At 39.3% G+C, this 19,151-nt stretch overlaps 1 protein-coding gene across 3 annotated transcripts in view; it reads right to left on the bottom strand.

Annotated features, from left to right (window-relative positions):
- Window positions 1-19,151, bottom strand: part of RBMS3 (RNA binding motif single stranded interacting protein 3) — a 932,710-nt gene that overhangs the window by 372,253 nt on the left and 541,306 nt on the right. For all 3 annotated transcript variants that reach the window (XM_063922277.1, XM_063922278.1, XM_063922276.1), the window contains exon 4: window positions 12,795-12,886. In XM_063922277.1, coding sequence (XP_063778347.1) covers window positions 12,795-12,886 — 92 coding nt within the window. The remainder of the gene's footprint in view (window positions 1-12,794; window positions 12,887-19,151) is intronic.

Here is a 19,151-nt window from a genome sequence, read left to right as displayed (position 1 = left end):
TGTGCTCTCCTGACTCGGAGCGGTGATGTCCTCACCACCGGAGAAAGAAGGAAGACTACAGCAGCGTCCAGTATACATCGCCGCTATTAGCGGGAGAGACTCCAGCACCAGCTGCATTTGGAGTGAGGCAGAGGTCACGCTGATACGGGGATCTCATTCATTACAAACAGAGGACACTCTACACCGCCCAAGGAGGGTAAGACTAACACAGTCACTGATTACTCATCATTGCCGGGACGCCAGCTTTGTTTCAGATATACAGCAGCAGAGACTATTTTTCTCATTCAGCCCATGGACATTCAATTGTTTCTTTTCTTTTATCTTTCTAATTGATACAAATACCTAGTACTAATAATAAATACAGAGTCGTTATATTATTCCCACTCAATTTTATTCACAAGCTATTTCAGCAGCTGAATTATTTATGTACTAGTGGGTGATTTTAAATCAGTTAGGGATATGTTATGTGTATGTGTATTTTAATAACATTTAGTGTATATTTGTACAAAGCAGAGGTCTCCTAGCATTTATATTTGTGCAGCTTGTTACACTTATGGTATTACAACTATATATATATATATCCTAAGCGCAGTGCTTTCCTTTGTATCTTTAACGTACCTAACAAGATTTTTTGGCTCTTTGACTCTGACTGGTTGGCCACCCCGGATCTAAGACATCCCCTTCTAAATCTGTCGGCACATTTAAAAGTAAAACTATTAGTTTTAATGTTATGTCAAAATCACAAAATAAAATTCACATATTATTAAATGAATATATGTTTAGTTACATAAAATTACATTACTGTATAAATAGGTACATACGAAATGGCTTAATTTATAATTCTTAACAATGTAATAAAAGTCTCTCACTATGCCATATTCCAATTAAAGATGTATTAAGTTTACTTTTAGACCAAATCTTCCTCCTATTTATTGTTTGTATTTCAGCAGAAATGATTACGGTGTTGCTTTTGTTTCATTTTAGCTTTCAGCATTCCAACATTTTTTCACCTGTAAAACTGGAATGAAGACACTGCATCAAGTATCAAATATAAAATTCCCACAGGAAATAACAAAATTTGTTGGTTTGATAAATTCAGTTACAGCTTGGAAAATGGAGTTTAAATGGATAATCACTAGTGGTGATACAAAAAAGTGTCATAGATGACTGAATGTGCTTAGGATGGTGGAGTATTGAAACATTTCATTGCTAAAGCTTTAAACCTTGATCAAATTAATTTTCATATAATGCGCAGACAAAGCTACACTTGAGAAAACTAGTCATTTACTATACAAATTTGAAAAGTATTCAGGCAAGGAAGGCTGCCTCTGAGTCAATATTTCATGGCAGCTAAGAACAAGGACAGAAATTATTGCAAAGAAAACTGCATGAAAGTAGCAATAGCAAAACTCAGTAAGAGTTTTCTGATGATGAAATTCCCTAAGTGAAAGTTACTAATCTCTCAGATTATTTGTCCATGTAAAAACTTGATCAGATGTACATTTACAATAGCTACTGTAGTAGTCACTGCAAGCTAACACCTATTCACTAAGCAGTGTCAACATACTGGCTTGTGCCAGTAAAATTCTAGTAAACACCATCTGCACACAATAAAGTGTCTCACTGGTTAGATCATTTATCACCAAATTTACGCTGTCAGTAGACTAAGTTAGCACATATCAGAAAGAAAAATGTATCCTTGTCACTTATATTACTCAGCTTGATTCAATACAGAAATAGCATCTAATCCAAAATGGGTGTCTCATGATAATTTATTATATTGCCATCATTACGGGGTCAATTCAATCAGAAGTGATGTACAGCTGGTGCTGGCAGTGAGTTGTTGTGTTGGTGTTGGAACACTGGCAACAGCAGCCTATTTCATCTCTAATTTGTCCGTACATCACCCATCATACATCATGCACTTTATCTTGCAGGCCCATAGGGGTCCATATTAAAATGCACAAATGACGATGATCATACACACTGCACATCTCCCATACATTGCACCAGAATGTACCAGAATTTTGCATGCTCCTAACTGAGTTGATCACTAAGTATAGCATTCATTTGGATGGTGAGATTGTACAGGTTGAGTATCCCATATCCAAATATTCCGAAATACGGAATATTCCGAAATACGGACTTTTTTGAGTGAGAGTGAGATAGTGAAACCTTTGTTTTCTGATGGCTCAATGTACACAAACTTTGTTTAATACACAAAGTTATTAAAAATATTGTATTAAATGACCTTCAGGCTGTGTGTATAAGGTGTATATGAAACAAAAATGAATTGTGTGAATGTACACACACTTTGTTTAATGTACAAAGTTATAAAAAATATTGGCTAAAATTACCTTCAGGCTGTGTGTATAAGGTGTATATGTAACATAAATGCATTCTGTGCTTAGATTTAGGTCCCATCACCATGATATCTCATTATGTTATGCAATTATTCCAAAATACGGAAAAATCCCATATCCAAAATACCTCTGGTCCCAAGCATTTTGGATAAGGGAGACTCAACCTGTATTATATTTACAGTATGTTATCATAAAATTCAGATGTAGCAAACTTGCCTACTCTTTAATGTTTCCCTTTGTAGAGTTTCAGCTGAGAGATGCATGGGATACATAGAGTCCACCCTCACAGTGTAAAACCTCATATTTAGCATTATGTAAAACAGTGGGGCAAAACGTGAGGACACATTTCACTTCAAAATGCGTGAGATTGGCCCATCCCACTTCACCGAAGAGTAAATATGTATGGTTTGGAATCATTTAGAAAATGTATGGGGTCAGGAAGGCGCCTGTAGCGAACTAGAGCATCAGAATGTACATAGGACTACACCAAATATGTACTGCCTTTTATGTATCTTAATCAAAAAGTAGAATGTTCACCAGGAAAGAAATTCCAACAAAATATACTGTCGGCGAGATGTAATAGAGTCTGTGATCGCCAGAGGTGCGGGATGCTGGACAATCTCACATGTTTTTTTTTTTTTAAGGGGCGATTACCTCCTGCCATGTAAGTCTGAAACAATCCTCTATTTCTAATGAAGTTCAAACATTCAAATTTCAACTTGTAAAGTGAGCTTGTTTAACATGATTGTCATGTTTAGTATATACAGTATAATGTCTTAAAGGTTAAATACTAGTAGCAACATGTAATTTTAGTAAAGTAACTTTCCAAGCATTTTTACTTTTTTTTTTACTCCATGGAGGTGCGAGTAGACAGAAATACATTTCTAAATAGGTATTAAAATAAGAGAATTGTTTCCTTATGTTTAGGTGTTATTAAACCAGAAATGATGGTGAAGAACACTTTAGGAAAAATTGGAGAGGTTGATGAGGGAAAACCAAACACGATTAGAAGCTGCATTTTCATATATGTAAAGCTGGCCATACACTATAAGGTTATCTGTCCAAAAAACCAACTAGTTGGCTGGTTGGAAGGAAAATCTGGTAATGTGTGGGTGATAATGAACTTTTTCCTACCAAACACTGGAAAACAGACAAAAATGGTCATTCAGACAAACTGGTTAAATCTGTTTGATTAAACCAACTTGTCTTAGCGTCTGTCTGTTTTCCAGTGTCATGTTTAAACAGACACCTGCAGTGCACATAGGGGGTAATTCAGAGTTGATCGCAGCAGCAAACTTGTTAGCAGTTGGGCAAACCCATGTGCACTGCAGGAGTGGCAGATATAACATTTGCAGAGAGAGTTAGATTTGGGTGGGTTATTTTGTTTCTGTGCAGGGTAAATAATGGCTGCTTTATTTTTACACTGCAATTTAGATTTCAGTGTGAACACCCCCCCCCACCCAAATCTAACTCTCTCTGCACATGTTATATCTGCCCCCCCCCCCCCCCTGCAGTGCACATGGGTTTGCCCAACTGCTAACAAATTTGCTGCTGCGATCAACTCTGAATTAGGCCATGGTTTTGCCCAACTGCTAACAAATTTGCTGCTGCGATCAACTCTGAATTACCCCCTATATTATTTTACTGATTTGTCTCTATATGAAATGCAAAAGATGGTCCCAAAAGATCGATATGGCCATCCCTACTATGGGTATAACCAAAAATATTAACTGGTCCCCTTACCAAGAGAAGTCCAGCACAATACTGAGTAGCACTGGGCCCTGTCTGGTACTCCTGAGGTACAAGAGTAATAATAATGTCCACTGTAATGGAACTACAAGTACCAGCATGCACTGGTGTCAAATGCATATTGCCACTTGAACGACCGCAATAGTTGACAACATATGTTGGTCTCTAAAAAAACGCACATAAAACGTAACATTAACACATTTCACCAATAATGATATTTTTCACCCTATGCACTAGTGTTGGAAGACATTTATAAAAGTAAGGGCAAAAGGAAAAAAAGCTATACTGTATAACATACTTTGCAGGGGACTTGTACTATAAATCAAAGATAAAATCTTTGTTCATAATGGCCACACTTGTTGCATAACATCTGAGACTCGGATTCAGATCAGGAAACTTTAATCTCCGGAAATAATCACTGTTTCATGCATATTCCCTTTCATTTACAATTTGACATTACATCTACATTGTTTGAAATCACTTGGTTCAGCATGTATTTCTCTCATTCAGTTCACCTATGATGTGGCACATGTAATTAGCACATTCCCATGAAAATCTTCTGCTAACAGAACTACTTCACTTGATGTCTGAATAATTAATGGACACCATTATTAAAAGATTATGTACTTGGTTTGGTTCCATTTCCATTTGCAAATGTATTTTTCTTCCTCGGTTGCAGGAATATTAAAGAGCTCCTTATATATTCAAACAATGATTGTTTTCTCCACATTTAAGCAAAAGTGTTTCAAGTGATATAGACTTTTTTTTACCCATATCATATAATATAAAAGCATCAAATATACTTTATCTCCCCCACAAGTGCCAAGTATGGTATTATGGCTATTGACTTTTTCTTGGATGATAAAATAATGTTTCTGATGATGTCAAAGATAATGCAATAAGAAGGAGTTGCAGAACAGCCATATATATTCTGGTTCCCAGTACTGTAGAATTGTAGTACCTACTGTCATGGAATGTCCAGGAGACTCAAAAATTTCAGAGAATTCTCCCATCACCCTTGAACCTGCCCACTTACCCTGGGAAGCAGGTAGTTTGGCAGCTCAGTGATGTGATTTATGGTGAATTACCTCATTATGGCATCACTTAGTACTGCAGACTTCCACAAATCACAGCATTCAACAGAAAGGGAGCAGGGTTGTGATCTACTGGGGAAAGTGGAGGTTTTCGGGGCAGAGATTATGCATTCAACAGCAAAATGCCCCCAACACTGGTTGGGGCTATACAACTCTGGAGTACTGGGAGGGAGACATCGGAGTGATGGTGTAAAAATTATCACCTTTTGTGTAACTAAACATTTTGCTACATCTCATAAATTCATATATGCCTTCAGTTATGCATACCTATACTTGTAGCTTATTTCAACATTCTGCTCTAAGAACAAAACCCTATTTTAGCTATTTTGGTGATAACAGTTCTTACTTATATAATTGTGATGATCTTATTATGTATAGACAACCCACTCTACCAAAATACAGCCATCAAACAAAGCCAAAAGAAATGCAACTCTGTAAAATGTGTCATCATGCAGTACAAAATCATAATGTTACATTAAAATATCTATTAAAAAAAAACCTTAATATTACAGAGATTTAATTTTTTATAAACCTCTGCACTGTGTCATTTCTTACTAAGGGGTATATTCAATTTGTGTCGGATCCTCTCCGACAGAGAGAATCTGACACTTCACTATTCAATTTACGGGCATTACCGACAGGTTTTTGCCCGTTTTTGACAATGCCAATCAGACTTTTCTTAAAGTCAAATCGGCACTGTCAAAAACGGGCCAAAAACCTGTCTGAAATGCCCGCGAATTAGACAAAACAGGTGGATCAGCAGGCAAATTCGCCGATCCTCCTGTTTTTTGACATGACGGAATTTCCGACAAGTCGAAAAAATGGGTCTTTCACTGAATAGGATGTATCGAAATTCGTCCTAAAAATGGCGAAAACTGATGTTTTTTCCACCTGTCAGGCATTCCGACAGGAATTGAATAGACCCCTAAGTGAAGATCTTCTACTGCGTGGTGAACAAAAGTCCAAAATGTCCATTATTCAATATTGGGGGTTTTGTTTTTGCCACTAACATAATAAATACTGTCAGGTGCGTAAAATGCTGCTGTAATATACAGTAATTGTGACCTCAGAATAAAAATTACGTAAGTGGCTTCTGTAATTATATGCAGAACAAAGGGACGAGCGGAAAGCTAAAAGCCTCAGGAGGCACTGTCTAGCACCAGAGCCAGATTTGCACGCAATATATCAGCCAAAGGATACATCTGAGCATTATACACAGGTGCAACAGTATAAATTCCTGGAAATGTGTTGAGTTTTGATCAAAGATGTGTGGAAAAGACAGACAGTGCCTCACCTGCCATAGACTTTTTAATCCAGAGTTTTTCCTTTCAAAATTATTAGAATAATGCAAAGAAGATATTTCAAACATATTCTTTGTATATTCCACATACTTTATATAGTCAAAACTCTGGCACAAACGTTAGGATGACAGGAAAGGCCCTGTCTCACCTGTCTCTCCTGCCTCACCTCACCACACGTCACTGGCAGTACATGATGGGGAGCATATAACTATAGGCAAACACACATCCAAACATTTAGAGAAACAAAATAAGCCTCACTCCGATATGCCCAAACCTTACCCTGCTCAGCCCAAAACTCATTCTGATCTGTAAAGATCCACCCATCTGCAAATCAGGACAGTCATTACCCCAATCTGGATACAATTGAAATATGGTCAAAATGATGCTGCTTGAGAATTTGGGCAGGAAAATCAGAAATTTGTGTTGGTATAGTTTGATAGGGTTATGGTTAGGACGTATGCTTGGATTATGGCTTGCTCTAAAATATTCAGATTTAAAATTTGGTTGTTTTAATTATATACAGTTAGACTTAAATATATATATATATATACACTGCTCAAAAAAAAAAGGAACACTAAAATAACATCCTAGATCTGAATGAATGAAATATTCTTATTAAATACTTTGTTCTTTACATAATTGAATGTGCTGACAACAAAATCACACAAAAATTATCAATGGAAATCAAATTTATTAACCCGTGGAGGTCTGGATTTGGAGTCACACTCAAAATTAAAGTGGAAAAACATACTACAGGCTGATCCAACTTTGATGTAATGTCCTTAAAACAAGTAAAAATGAGGCTCAGTGGTGTGTGTGGCCTCCACGTGCCTGTATGACCTCCCTACAATGCCTGGGCATGCTCCTGATGAGGTGGCAGATGGTCTCCAGAGGGATGTCCTCCCAGACCTGGACTAAAGCATCCGCCAACTCCTGGACAGTCTGTGGTGCAACGTGGTGTTGGTGGATTGAGTGAGACATGATGTCCCAGATGTGCTCAATTGCATTCAGGTCAGGGGAATGGGCGGGCCAGTCCATAGCATCAATGCCTTCGTCTTGCAGGAACTGCTGAAAATCTCCAGCCACATGAGGTCTAGCATTGTCTTGCATTAGGAGGAACCCAGGGCCAACCGCACCAGCATATCGTCTCACAAGGGGTCTGAGGATCTCATCTCGGTACCTAATGGCAGTCAGGCTACCTCTGGCGGGCACATGGAGGGCTGCACAGCCCCCCAAAGAAATGCCACCCTACACCATTACTGACCCACTGCCAAACCGGTCATGCTGGAGGATGTTGCAGGCAGCAGAACGTTCTCCTTGGCATCTCCAGACTCTGTCATGTCTGTCACATGTGCTCAGTGAGAACCTGCTTTCATCTGGGAAGAGCACAGAGCGCCAGTGGCGAATTTGCCAATCTTGGTGTTCTCTGGCAAATGCAAAACTTCCTGCATGGTGTTGGGCTGTAAGCACAACGCCCACCTGTGGATGTCGGGCCCTCATACCACCCTCATGGAGTCTGTTTCTGATCGGTTGAGTAGACAGATGTACATTTGTGGCTTGCTGGAGGTCATTTTGCAGGGCTCTGGCAGTGCTCCTCCTGTTCCTCCTTGCACAAAGGCGGAGGTAGCGGTCCTGCTGCTGGGTTGTTGCCCTCCTACGGCCTCCTCCTCATCTCCTGATGTACTGGCCTGTCTCCTGGTAGCGCCTCCATGCTCTGGACACTACCCTGACAGACACAGCAAACCTTCTTGCCACAGCTCGCATTGATGTGCCATCCTGGATGAGCTGCACTACCTGAGCCACTTGTGTGGGTTGTAGGGAGGTCATACAGGCACGTGGAGGCCACACACACTACTGAGCCTCATTTTTAAGGACATTACATCAAAGTTGGAGCAGCCTGCAGTGTGTTTTTCCACTTTAATTTTGAGTGTGACTCCAAATCCAGACCTCCATGGGTTAATACATTTGATTTCCATTGATAATATTTGTGTGATTTTGTTGTCAGCACATTCAACTATGTAAAGAACAAAGTATTTAATAAGAATATTTCATTCATTCAGATCTAGGATGTGTTATTTTAGTGTTCCCTTTATTTTTTTGAGCAGTGTATATATATATATATATATATATATATATATTTATATATGAACATGTATATATTATATATATATATATATATTTATATATATTCAATTTAAATATAACTTTTTTATATATATATATATATATATATATATATATATATATATATATATATAGTTTTAACTGTCAGTGCTTAAAATTTGTCTAAGTAGATTTTAGACCTATCTTAGTTAAACACACATGACAGAGGAGACTAAACGTGTAGTGACGTGTCTTCCTAGGGTGTCAAGGGGTTGAGTTAGAGCATTTATTATGGCCTCCCACACGGGCATGATTACTAGAACATATAATGGCAGGGCTACGTTCATGGCAATTGCCCTTTTTGCCCATTTATCACAATAGCCCTGAAGGAATTTACTCCTTTAGAAGGAAAATCACTATCAATATTCACATTTTAAATAGCTAGACTTGTAAAAAGAACAAATTAATATTTTACCACAGTAATATTAAATATTTATGAGATCTTGTTCATAAAGGTGATTGTTATATTTGATTATATGTCTTGTAACATGTTTTCCCAGTGGCTCTGGTCTAGTTATACTTAAATAGGTTCTTTGTTTACTGCCCAATAAAATTACAAACTCCATCATACCTGGCTCTAAAATAGTATTTTATTAGCTTGTAGATATAGCAGCTGTTACTGTCAAATGCAAATACTATATAAGAATATATTTAACGGCAGTTGAATTACAGATAAAGGACATATGATTTATGTTTCTTTTTTTATTAAACACAATTACAGAGCTATAGGAACAAATAACATTACCTCTTCCAGTGTAGGAGTGGGTAAGATATGTTACTCAACCAAAACATTCAAATTAATATTGGATTATGGTATTATTATTATTATTATTATTATTATTATTATGCACCTTATTTAATATGTCTCTTAATATATATTTTTAACCAACCTCTAATTAAAAAAATAGACATTTCAGATTTAAGAGCAAAGTAGTACATTTTTCTTCTTCTTCAGTGTTTGAGAAAATTAAAATTAAAATTAAAATAGAGCTTGGCGATGCACTGTAAATACGATAGCCGGTGAGTTACACAATTCTAATGCTCATAATCTGAAATGATAAAGAAACCATTCATGCAATCCTTTCTCCCTTCTCTCTTTAGACTGCAAATGTTTTCCAGAATATTTGGTTTATTCATGACTCTATCTAAGGGGTCTATTTTATTGAAAAGTGGTGATGATAATAATTTTTTTATTGCTACTTATCAAGGTGATAATTGTTTTTAATTTGCCACAATTTAACAATAACATTTTGCAGTGACACTGGAGCAGGAAAGATTAATTTAATCCTACAGAGCCAGTCTCTTGGGGGACCACATGTGTAGTGGAACTGTGGGGACTAGCACTTCCAGTTCGATAGAAAAAAATATTGTTTGTAATATTTTGAAAACGTTTAAAAAAAAATTGAACATTAAAATATTTTTTTCTTAAATAAAGCATTATCATTAATGATGATAATTACAAATTTTGTATTTATTATATGGTCACATCAAGACTTTCTGCACATTTTTGGTCATGTTTCCACAGATCCACTTCTGAGTAGAAAACGTGAAGGGTTTATATGTGAAAAGCCGCTGTTTCCTAACGGGTTGGAGATGAAAATGTAAAATGGCACTTTCAGTCAGTGCAAAGCCTGTTCTTTACACTAATTGTGGGTGCCATTTTAAATTCTCACCTCCAATATTCCCAGGAAGTGGTGGACTACAAAAGCAACTGCCTTGTAAATAAAGCCCGAATTGTACTAGGCAGTATCAAAAAGTTGGGCTTTTCTTACTACTTGGTAACAGTGTTCTGTTAAAGCCTGAAGAACAAAGAAAACTTTGGCAGTGGTAACCAAATTATGATATGAGTACCATATGCAATTTGGGGTTTATCAAAAGAGGAATTAATTCAAGAAGAATATTCAAGAGGGGCAGGATTGTCATCCTGGCCAATAGCACTCAAATTTACTGGTGCCACTGGATCAAAGTGTCACTGTCTCACCAGCACAGAACTGATTATAAATCCTCCAAATGCCACTGCAGCTGATGAAATGGGCTAGAAGTGATGACTTCATATAATCTGGAATACCAATCTAGATATTTACTACTGGAAGACAATACTTTTGTGAACAAGAAGCTTTGTTAGGCTATACCGCTACTTGTTTTAAACTATTGTATATTTAGAACACAGGTAAAAAAACAATGAAAAACCTTAGGCCATAATATGCTTTAAATTGAATATTAACTGAAGGTAAATGACAATCGTATACACAAGGGACTTGTACAGTGCATAACCATGGAATATGTAGAATAATTGAATTAATTTGTGGTTAATTAAATTCCTTCACAGATCAGCCAACATTTTTTTCTATTTGTAATAAATAAATGATCTTCCTATTCAAAACCTCTAAATGCTTTTTAATTTTACAGATTACATACAGTATATTTTGATCCCTATACTCACTGTTACATTGTAATCTGGTACAAAATGTGAAATTATATTCATTTGGTTCAGTTTTTACATAGTAATGTTTTCTATATAGACTTAACAAATTAGTAATATATATTTGTGGAAAACTAAATGTCTACACTGTTCATGTGATCGCTAGTGCAGTGTACCTAAGGTGGGACCTGAGTTATTAATGCATGTCACAGTCATTAGTGGGTTTAATATGCCAGAAAGAAGTTTAAACCTTATGTTTATATACATATTTTTAGAGCAACTTGGTCTGTGAGATCTAAAAGAAACTGAGGCTCTTTTATTAGTTCTACCAACAAGCTACATTAACAACATTACACAGTCTTGATATAGGCTGGCACTCAAGACTCATGGCACAGATACACATTTTCAAATTCCATCATTAATCCAATGTTAGTGGACAATTTATATATGCAATTAGCAAATTTATTGCTGATTAAAACTAAATAAACATCAACAGCAAGAAAATGTTATATACATTTCTGTCCTGAGTGTGGTTTAATATGAGCTAGGGGGTTGGGTATGCATGACCAGTAGTCAGGAGACCGCCGGTCACCATACCGACGGCGGGATACCGGCGGCGGTGTGCCGGTGGGGGGGCAGAGTGCAACAATCCCATTGTGGACTCGCTGTGCTCACCATGCTGTGGAATCAGTGGCGAGCTGAGCTCGCCACAGGTTCTATTCCCACTATATGGGTGTCATGGACACCCACGAGTGGGAATAGTCCCTGCTAGTTTACACGCCGACTGTGGGGATTGTAAGTGGGTGGGATGTAGGGGGAGGTAATGTGACCGGTGCCGGTCACATAACTACATCCCGGGCTAGGACTGCTGTATGGGAGGTATTGTGTATTGAAATATATAGTGGCGGCACCCTGCAAAGTTACATGTAACTTATGTTAAAAGGAGTGTCAGACCCCATGGATCACCTATACCACAGTTTCTTGCCTGTAGATCCCTATGGACCCTAAAGAATAAATATTAGTTACAGTTAGTACAGATTTTAGTACATAGTACAGATGTTTTCTGACCACAATACAGTACATATTAAACTGTAGGTACACTGGAGAACAGAGACATATACTGTATGTTGCAGCATGTTCATGCTTTTTCATTAATAGTGACATATTCACTTCAACCACACAAAACAATATGCACAACTAGGAATCAAGAGACACATTTCACATCATGGCTTTGTATACTGCTGCTGCTTACCAGATTGTAAAATCAAATCAAACAAGTGTTAGTTAAAACTATCTACACAGACAAGAAAATCTATCTAAATAAACATTTTAATTACACAATAAATACACAATAACATATATAAGAAATAATTGCATAATAAAACAAAGTCATGATAAACAGTAACAAACGAAATGATTATGCGGAAAAAACAAAATCAAAAGCTTAATATACAGTACATGTACAGCAGCAAAGCACCAACAAAGGACTAAAAAAAGCACACAAATCAACAATTATACATATGAGTAAAACAAGTCAATGGCACATTTTGTATTTAATCAACAGGGACATGCCAATTATATCATAAATGAACAATATTAACATTGTTGAGCATAAATCATTTAATAGCAATAATATGACACTGAATATACATATATTATAATTGACTACACATAGTCAGTATACTGTGCAGTAAAGCCTTACCTTTGCCATTTGGGCTTGTACACCAGTGGCTTTCAGAGATGCAACTGCTTTCTGCGCTGCTGCAGGACTGTCAAAATCTACAAATCCATAACCTGCGAACATGAACACAGGAATCAGTCATCAAACCCAAGGATTAAGAGCTATTATTTCATTTTATATCAGGAAAGTACTATTGATTCTGTGGGCTTTTTGATATCACAAAATATATAAAAGCAAAAGTAAAGTTAGCTATAAGACAGCTTACTTACTGATAACCCAGGTAATATCTAATAACTCAATTGCTAATCAAGTGATCAGGCATTTTAATTTGTATTATTTATTTTTTAAATGTATAAAAATACAGAAAACAGGAGCGAAATACATGCAAAAGTTATTGTAACATTTAATAAAAAGAAGAAAAATACAGATAATATACTGCAGGCATTGCAACTAGTCAAAAATTAACTAAAAGTGAAATAAACAACGCAAATCAAATAAGATGTTCACCATGTGCAATATGCATATAAAAACTCTCCAAGGACTACATACTTCAATATGATCCCTACCCATCCACCGTACAGCGCAGGAGGTCACCAAAAGAATGAAAACAGGAGACCCTAAATACATATTATTCAATGGGAAAACTTTCCATAAAATCAAGGTGTAAAGAGTCTAACAGGGAAGCCTTGGTGGGTAGTGTCTCGGGAGGAAGGGGGGTGGGGCAATATGCAGTTCATAGTAAGAGACAGCTCAGAAGTCCATGTTTTACAGATTGGGAAAGAGAATCCATGTTGTTTTCCCAAACAAAACTTCAACTTTTCCTTCCTATTCCAATCCTACCAACACTCATTCCGTATGGTAGAGAATTGCTAATTTTTCTTTAAATCGAAATAGAAGGTACAGAACTTCGGTGCCTAATTTTATTTTTTAAAGGAGGGCGACATAATAACAGCTATGATACATTTTGTTAGCAAAAGATATGAGCTATTAGTGAAATCCTCTCTATGAGGCTGAGTACAGTATATACTTTACGAGGGGTGTGCAGTAAGTTTCCAGAGGAGCAATGCATACAGTAGGTAAAGTAGACACAGTCTGGGTGTGAACTGTAATCTCTAATGTTTTTGTGAAATGTCAAGGTACTATAGAAGCATGGAGAGCCATGATCTTCTAAGATCATATCTTTATCTGTAATAAATCACAACATTAAATTAAAAAAATGAGCGCATTTAAAAATAATGACAGTCACAATTTTCAGTTAGGTGGATAAGTATAAATTGCCACACAAGGTGCAGAGATTAATACACACTTTCACTACATATGCACTGAGACAATTCAATATAAAACTGCTCAGTATAAAGAATTCTGAAACATTTTTATGTGTGTTGTTCAGACCGCAAAAGTGACTGCGACCCATCTGTGCGGGGGATATTTTTCTGTTTGCCATGATTTTTTACAAATACAGTAAAAAGCGTATAGCTAAAATTAAGCCCGAAACAAACACAAGGGTTATACTACAAATTCTTAAAATGTGATTATAATGACTGATCAGAGAGGGCTCATATGTTCTGTAAGTGATGGGTGGAATATGTACCATGGGTGAAGGGTGACATACATTCTGTAGGTGAAGGGTGACATTTGTACTGTAGGTAAAGGGTGAAATATGTACTGTGGGTGAAGGGTGTCATATGTGCTGTAGGCAGGGCTGGCTCCAGGCCTACTAGCACCAGGAGTGAGAAAATTTTGAAGCACAACCCCCCCCCATGCGCGCGCTGAAGGCGCATGCACTCCAGGAAATGTGGGCGTGGCCTCGCAACTTCATATTATCAAACTATAAATAAATATATTTTCACACCCCCTCTACACACACACAATTAGCAGCCTTACACATGACAGCCACAGTAGTGTTCCTTACACATAATGACCCCAGTAGTGCAGTGCCAGATAGACATGGCATGCCCCCCAGCAGTGCCAGATAGACACGACATGCCCCCCAGCAGTGCCAGATAGACATGACGTGCCCCCCAGCACTGCCAGATAGACACAACATGCCCCCCAGCACTGCCATATAGACACAACATGCCCCCCAGCAGTGCCAGATAGACACAATATGCCGCCCAGAAGTGCCAGATAGACACAATATGCCCCGCAGCAGTGCCAGATACATATGATATGCCCCCAGCAGTGGCAGATACACATGATATGCCCCCAGCTTTGCCAGATACACGTGATATGCCCCCCAGCAGTGCCAGATACACATGATATGCCCCGCAGCAGTGCCAGATACACATGATATGCCCCCCAGCAGTGCTAGATACACATGATATGCCCCCCAGCAGTGCCAGATACACATGATATGCCCCACAGCAGTGCCAGATACACATGATATGCCCCGCAGCAGTGCCAGATAAACATGATATGCCCCACAGCAGTGCCAGATACACATGATATGCCCCGCAGCAGTGCCAGATACATATGATATGCCCCACAGCAGTGCCAGATACACATGATATGCCCCCCAGATACACATGTCCCCACAGTGCCTGATACATATATGCCCCACAGTGCCAGATACATATATGCCCCACACAGTGCCAGATACATATATGCCCCACACAGTGCCAGATATGCCCCCAGTGCCAGATACACATGTCCCCATAGTGGCAGATATGCCCCAGTGCCAGATACACATATCCCCCCAGTGCCATATATGCCCCCAATGTCACATACACATGTCCCCCCAGCGCCAGATATGCCCCCAATGCCAGATACACATGTCCCCCAGTGCCAGATATGTCCCCAGTGCCAGATATGCCCCCAATGCCAGATACACGTCACCATAGTGCCATATATGCCCCAAGTGCCAGATACACATGTACCCCCAGTGCCATATATGTCCTCAGTGCCAGATATGCCCCCTATGCCAGATACACATGTCCCCATAGTGCCAGATATGCCCCCAGTGCCAGATACACATGTCCCCATAGTGCCAGATATGCCCCCAGTGCAAGATATGTCCCCAGTGCCAGATACACATGTCCCCCCAGTGCCAGATATGCCCCCAATGCCAGATATACATGTCCCTCCAGTGTCAGATATGCCCCCAATGCCAGATACACATGTCCCCATAGTGCCAGATATGCTCCCGGTGCCAGATATTTCCCCAGTGTCAGATACACATGTCCCCCCAGTGCCAGATATGTCCCCAGTGTCAGATACACATGCCCCCCCAGTGCCAGATATGCCCCCAATGCCAGATACACATGTCCCCATAGTGCCATATATGCCCCCAGTGCCAGATACACATGTCCCTACACAGTGACAGTTATGCCCCCCACCGTGCTGCTCACCGCGTGTCTCTTCTGAAGTGCGGGGAGGAGAGCGTAGTATGCGCCTCTCCTGCCCCTCAGTCTCCAGCGGCTGCGGCGGTGTGTAGCTAGCTACAACTAGGCGCCGGTCCGCAAGCCAATAAAAACTTGCGGTCTGGCAGCCAATCAGGAGCCTAAGCTGCCGGACTGCGAGCTCTGATTGGCTCACGGCCGGCGCCAGTTAGTGGGGAGGAGGTTAGGGCTGTGTTGCAGTGTACATCTCTGCTAGGAGTTGGACACTGCCGCTGCTGTAGGGATGGGTGGAAGCCGGTGGAGCCGGCCCTGGCTGTAGGTGAAGGGTGGAATATGTACTGTAGGTGAAGGGTGACATATGTGCTGTAGGTGAAGGGTGGAATATGTACTGTGGGTGAAGGATGACATGTTCTGTAGGTGAAGGGTGGAATATGTTCTGTAGGTAAAGGGTGACATTTGTGCTGTAGGTAAAGGGTGGAATACGTACTGTGGGTGAAGGGTGACATATGTGCTATAGGTGAAGGGTGGAATATGTACTGTAGGTGAAGGGTGACATATTTGCTGTAGGTGAAGGGTAACAGCCTACAGTTCTGTGTCTAATCACAAGCAGTTTCCGAATCATCCATTTACCCCGTTGCTAAATATGTACATCACAGAGCTAAGTGCTTAAGTTGGAGAACATTTTCCAAAGCAAAGCATAATATTTATAACTATTCTTTTAACTTGTAACCAAACATCTGGCATGTCCAAAAATAAAGTGGAACATTTAAAAGCAGATGTTTCACAGATACTAGCATAGTTCTTTCAAACAGGAGCTATTGCATTGCATTTCCTGTAAAACATTTCCTAAGTATTAAGATTACATTTTAGTCTATATGAATTGTAAGAATGTTCACTACTGTAATTTATTTTAACATTTAATTCTCAAGGCAAATTACAACACACTCTTAGATTTTTTTTTTACCAATCATTTTCTGTTAACAGGAAACGTTACACCGGCATTATTAATTCACTTTTCAAAGAAAACATATTTCCAATTATTCCATGAAATACTGCACTTAACACTTTAGGGTATTGTCACATAGGCATCATACTGTAGAATGCGGTGATTTTCCAACCAAAAAAGAGTGACACTTCATTGAATGGGGTATACGGTTTCAGAGCACTCATGTTGACCACTGAAGTGCAAATACCCACCACAGGAACTGTGTCCCTATTCATTGTAATTAGATTTTTCCTTCACAGCACTGCATTTCAAGCTAGAAAATGGTAACATCCAAAAATAACTGTACTGAATTTAGATTATTTAAACAATTGTTACAAAACTATAGATTAAATGATTCATTCATACTGGCTTTCCTCTTCTGGCAATCATCAGCTGAAACATAACGGGCCAAATGTAATAGGGTCTGGGTTTATTGTGCAGGACAAACTTGTCGAGGTGCGAGTTTATCCCAAAATGCAGCCAATGTAATAGCCTGTGATTTTTTAAGTTCAGGGCTATTACATTGTGGACTAATAGTCTGCTTGCTCTCGCAAAACCCTTTCTATTACATTGTGCGAAAGTGTATAAGTTTTCTTGTATGAAAACATACACATTGTAACGTTAGTTTTATTACATTATGTGAGTTTGACAGAAGCATGCACAGATCAATGAGATCCGTGCATGCTTTTGTCTGTGAGAATTAAGAAAGAGTAAAAAGTAAACAAAAAGAAAAATTACGTGGGGTCTTGACCAAAAAAGCATAACCTGCACTGGGCACTTTGAGATGGTCCTGGTTGAAAATATAAAGGGGAAAAAATGACTGAAGTCCTCCTGTGTTTAACAACCAGCACCGGGATCTTGGACCAGTCCTGGTTCAAACAAATATGGGGGACAAAAGACATAGGGGTCCCTCATATTTTTTAAGCCAGCACTTTACTACCTAGGAGGCACAGCCGGGGGACATGTTTTTATTGGTCCCGGGAGCCAGAGCATTACCCACCCCCCAATTAGTCAGCCTTGGCCGGGGATTCCTAGGCAGTAGGGACCACCCCAATAAAGGGATTTAACCCCTTGAGGCAACCCAAGGCCAGGGCTGAAGCCCGATGCTATCCCCGGAACCTGTGGGCATTGGGTGCTGAGTGGATAGCGTTGATCTGTTAAAATTAGAAAAAATAATGTCTTTTACAGGTGGAACTACAGGTCCCAGCAAGCCTCCCCGCATGCTGGTACTTGGAGAACCACAAGTACCAGCATGCAGGGCAATAAGGGTCCACTGGTACCTGTAGTCCCCTTATAAAATAAATATTACACAGTAGATAGTACAAGTTTATTAAACTCTTGCACCCTCACATACATACTCACACTCATACAAACTTGCCTACATCCCCTGTAGCCATTTGGTACTCTTTTCTAGTAAAATCCACAGTAACCTTTAAAAAAAATACTCACCTATTTCAGTGCAGATCAGTCCTCTTCATTCCAAAGTATACATCAAAAGGGTTAAAAAAGCCAAAGAACCTGAAATCCCGAACCACAGGACTAAGGGGTTATTCACAGATGATCGCTCAGGTCATAAATGCACATGCTTATACACCACAATGCGCACACGCGTTGGACAACATTGTCGGTCAGTGACGGGATGGTGTGAAAATTCCATTCGCACGGGCATTCACAATGTGATTGACGGGAAGAGCTCATTTGTGGGTGGCAACTGATCGTTTACTGGCAGCATTCGGAAAAACGCAGGTGTGTCCAAGCGTTTTCAGGGAGGGTGTCTGACGTCAGCTCCGGCCCCGATCAGCCTGTTCTCATCACACTGGAGGAGTAAGTCCTAGGCTATGCAGAGACTGCACACATTGGATTTTAGCAGCTCAGTGTACACATAGGATCACACACTTGCACAGCAAATATACACTTCCCGTGGAGGCGGTGACTATCTGAACGCAGGACAACAAAATTAGCAGCCCAGCGATCAAGTCTGAATCACCCCCTGAGAATGTAAGTGTGTGTCCACATACATATTCTCTGCATGACTGAGCAGCACCCAGGTGACTC

Source organism: Pseudophryne corroboree, chromosome 5 (assembly GCF_028390025.1).
Source record: "Pseudophryne corroboree isolate aPseCor3 chromosome 5, aPseCor3.hap2, whole genome shotgun sequence".
In the NCBI taxonomy this organism is placed as follows: domain Eukaryota; kingdom Metazoa; phylum Chordata; class Amphibia; order Anura; family Myobatrachidae; genus Pseudophryne; species Pseudophryne corroboree.
This window is presented reverse-complemented; position numbering and strand designations above follow the sequence as displayed.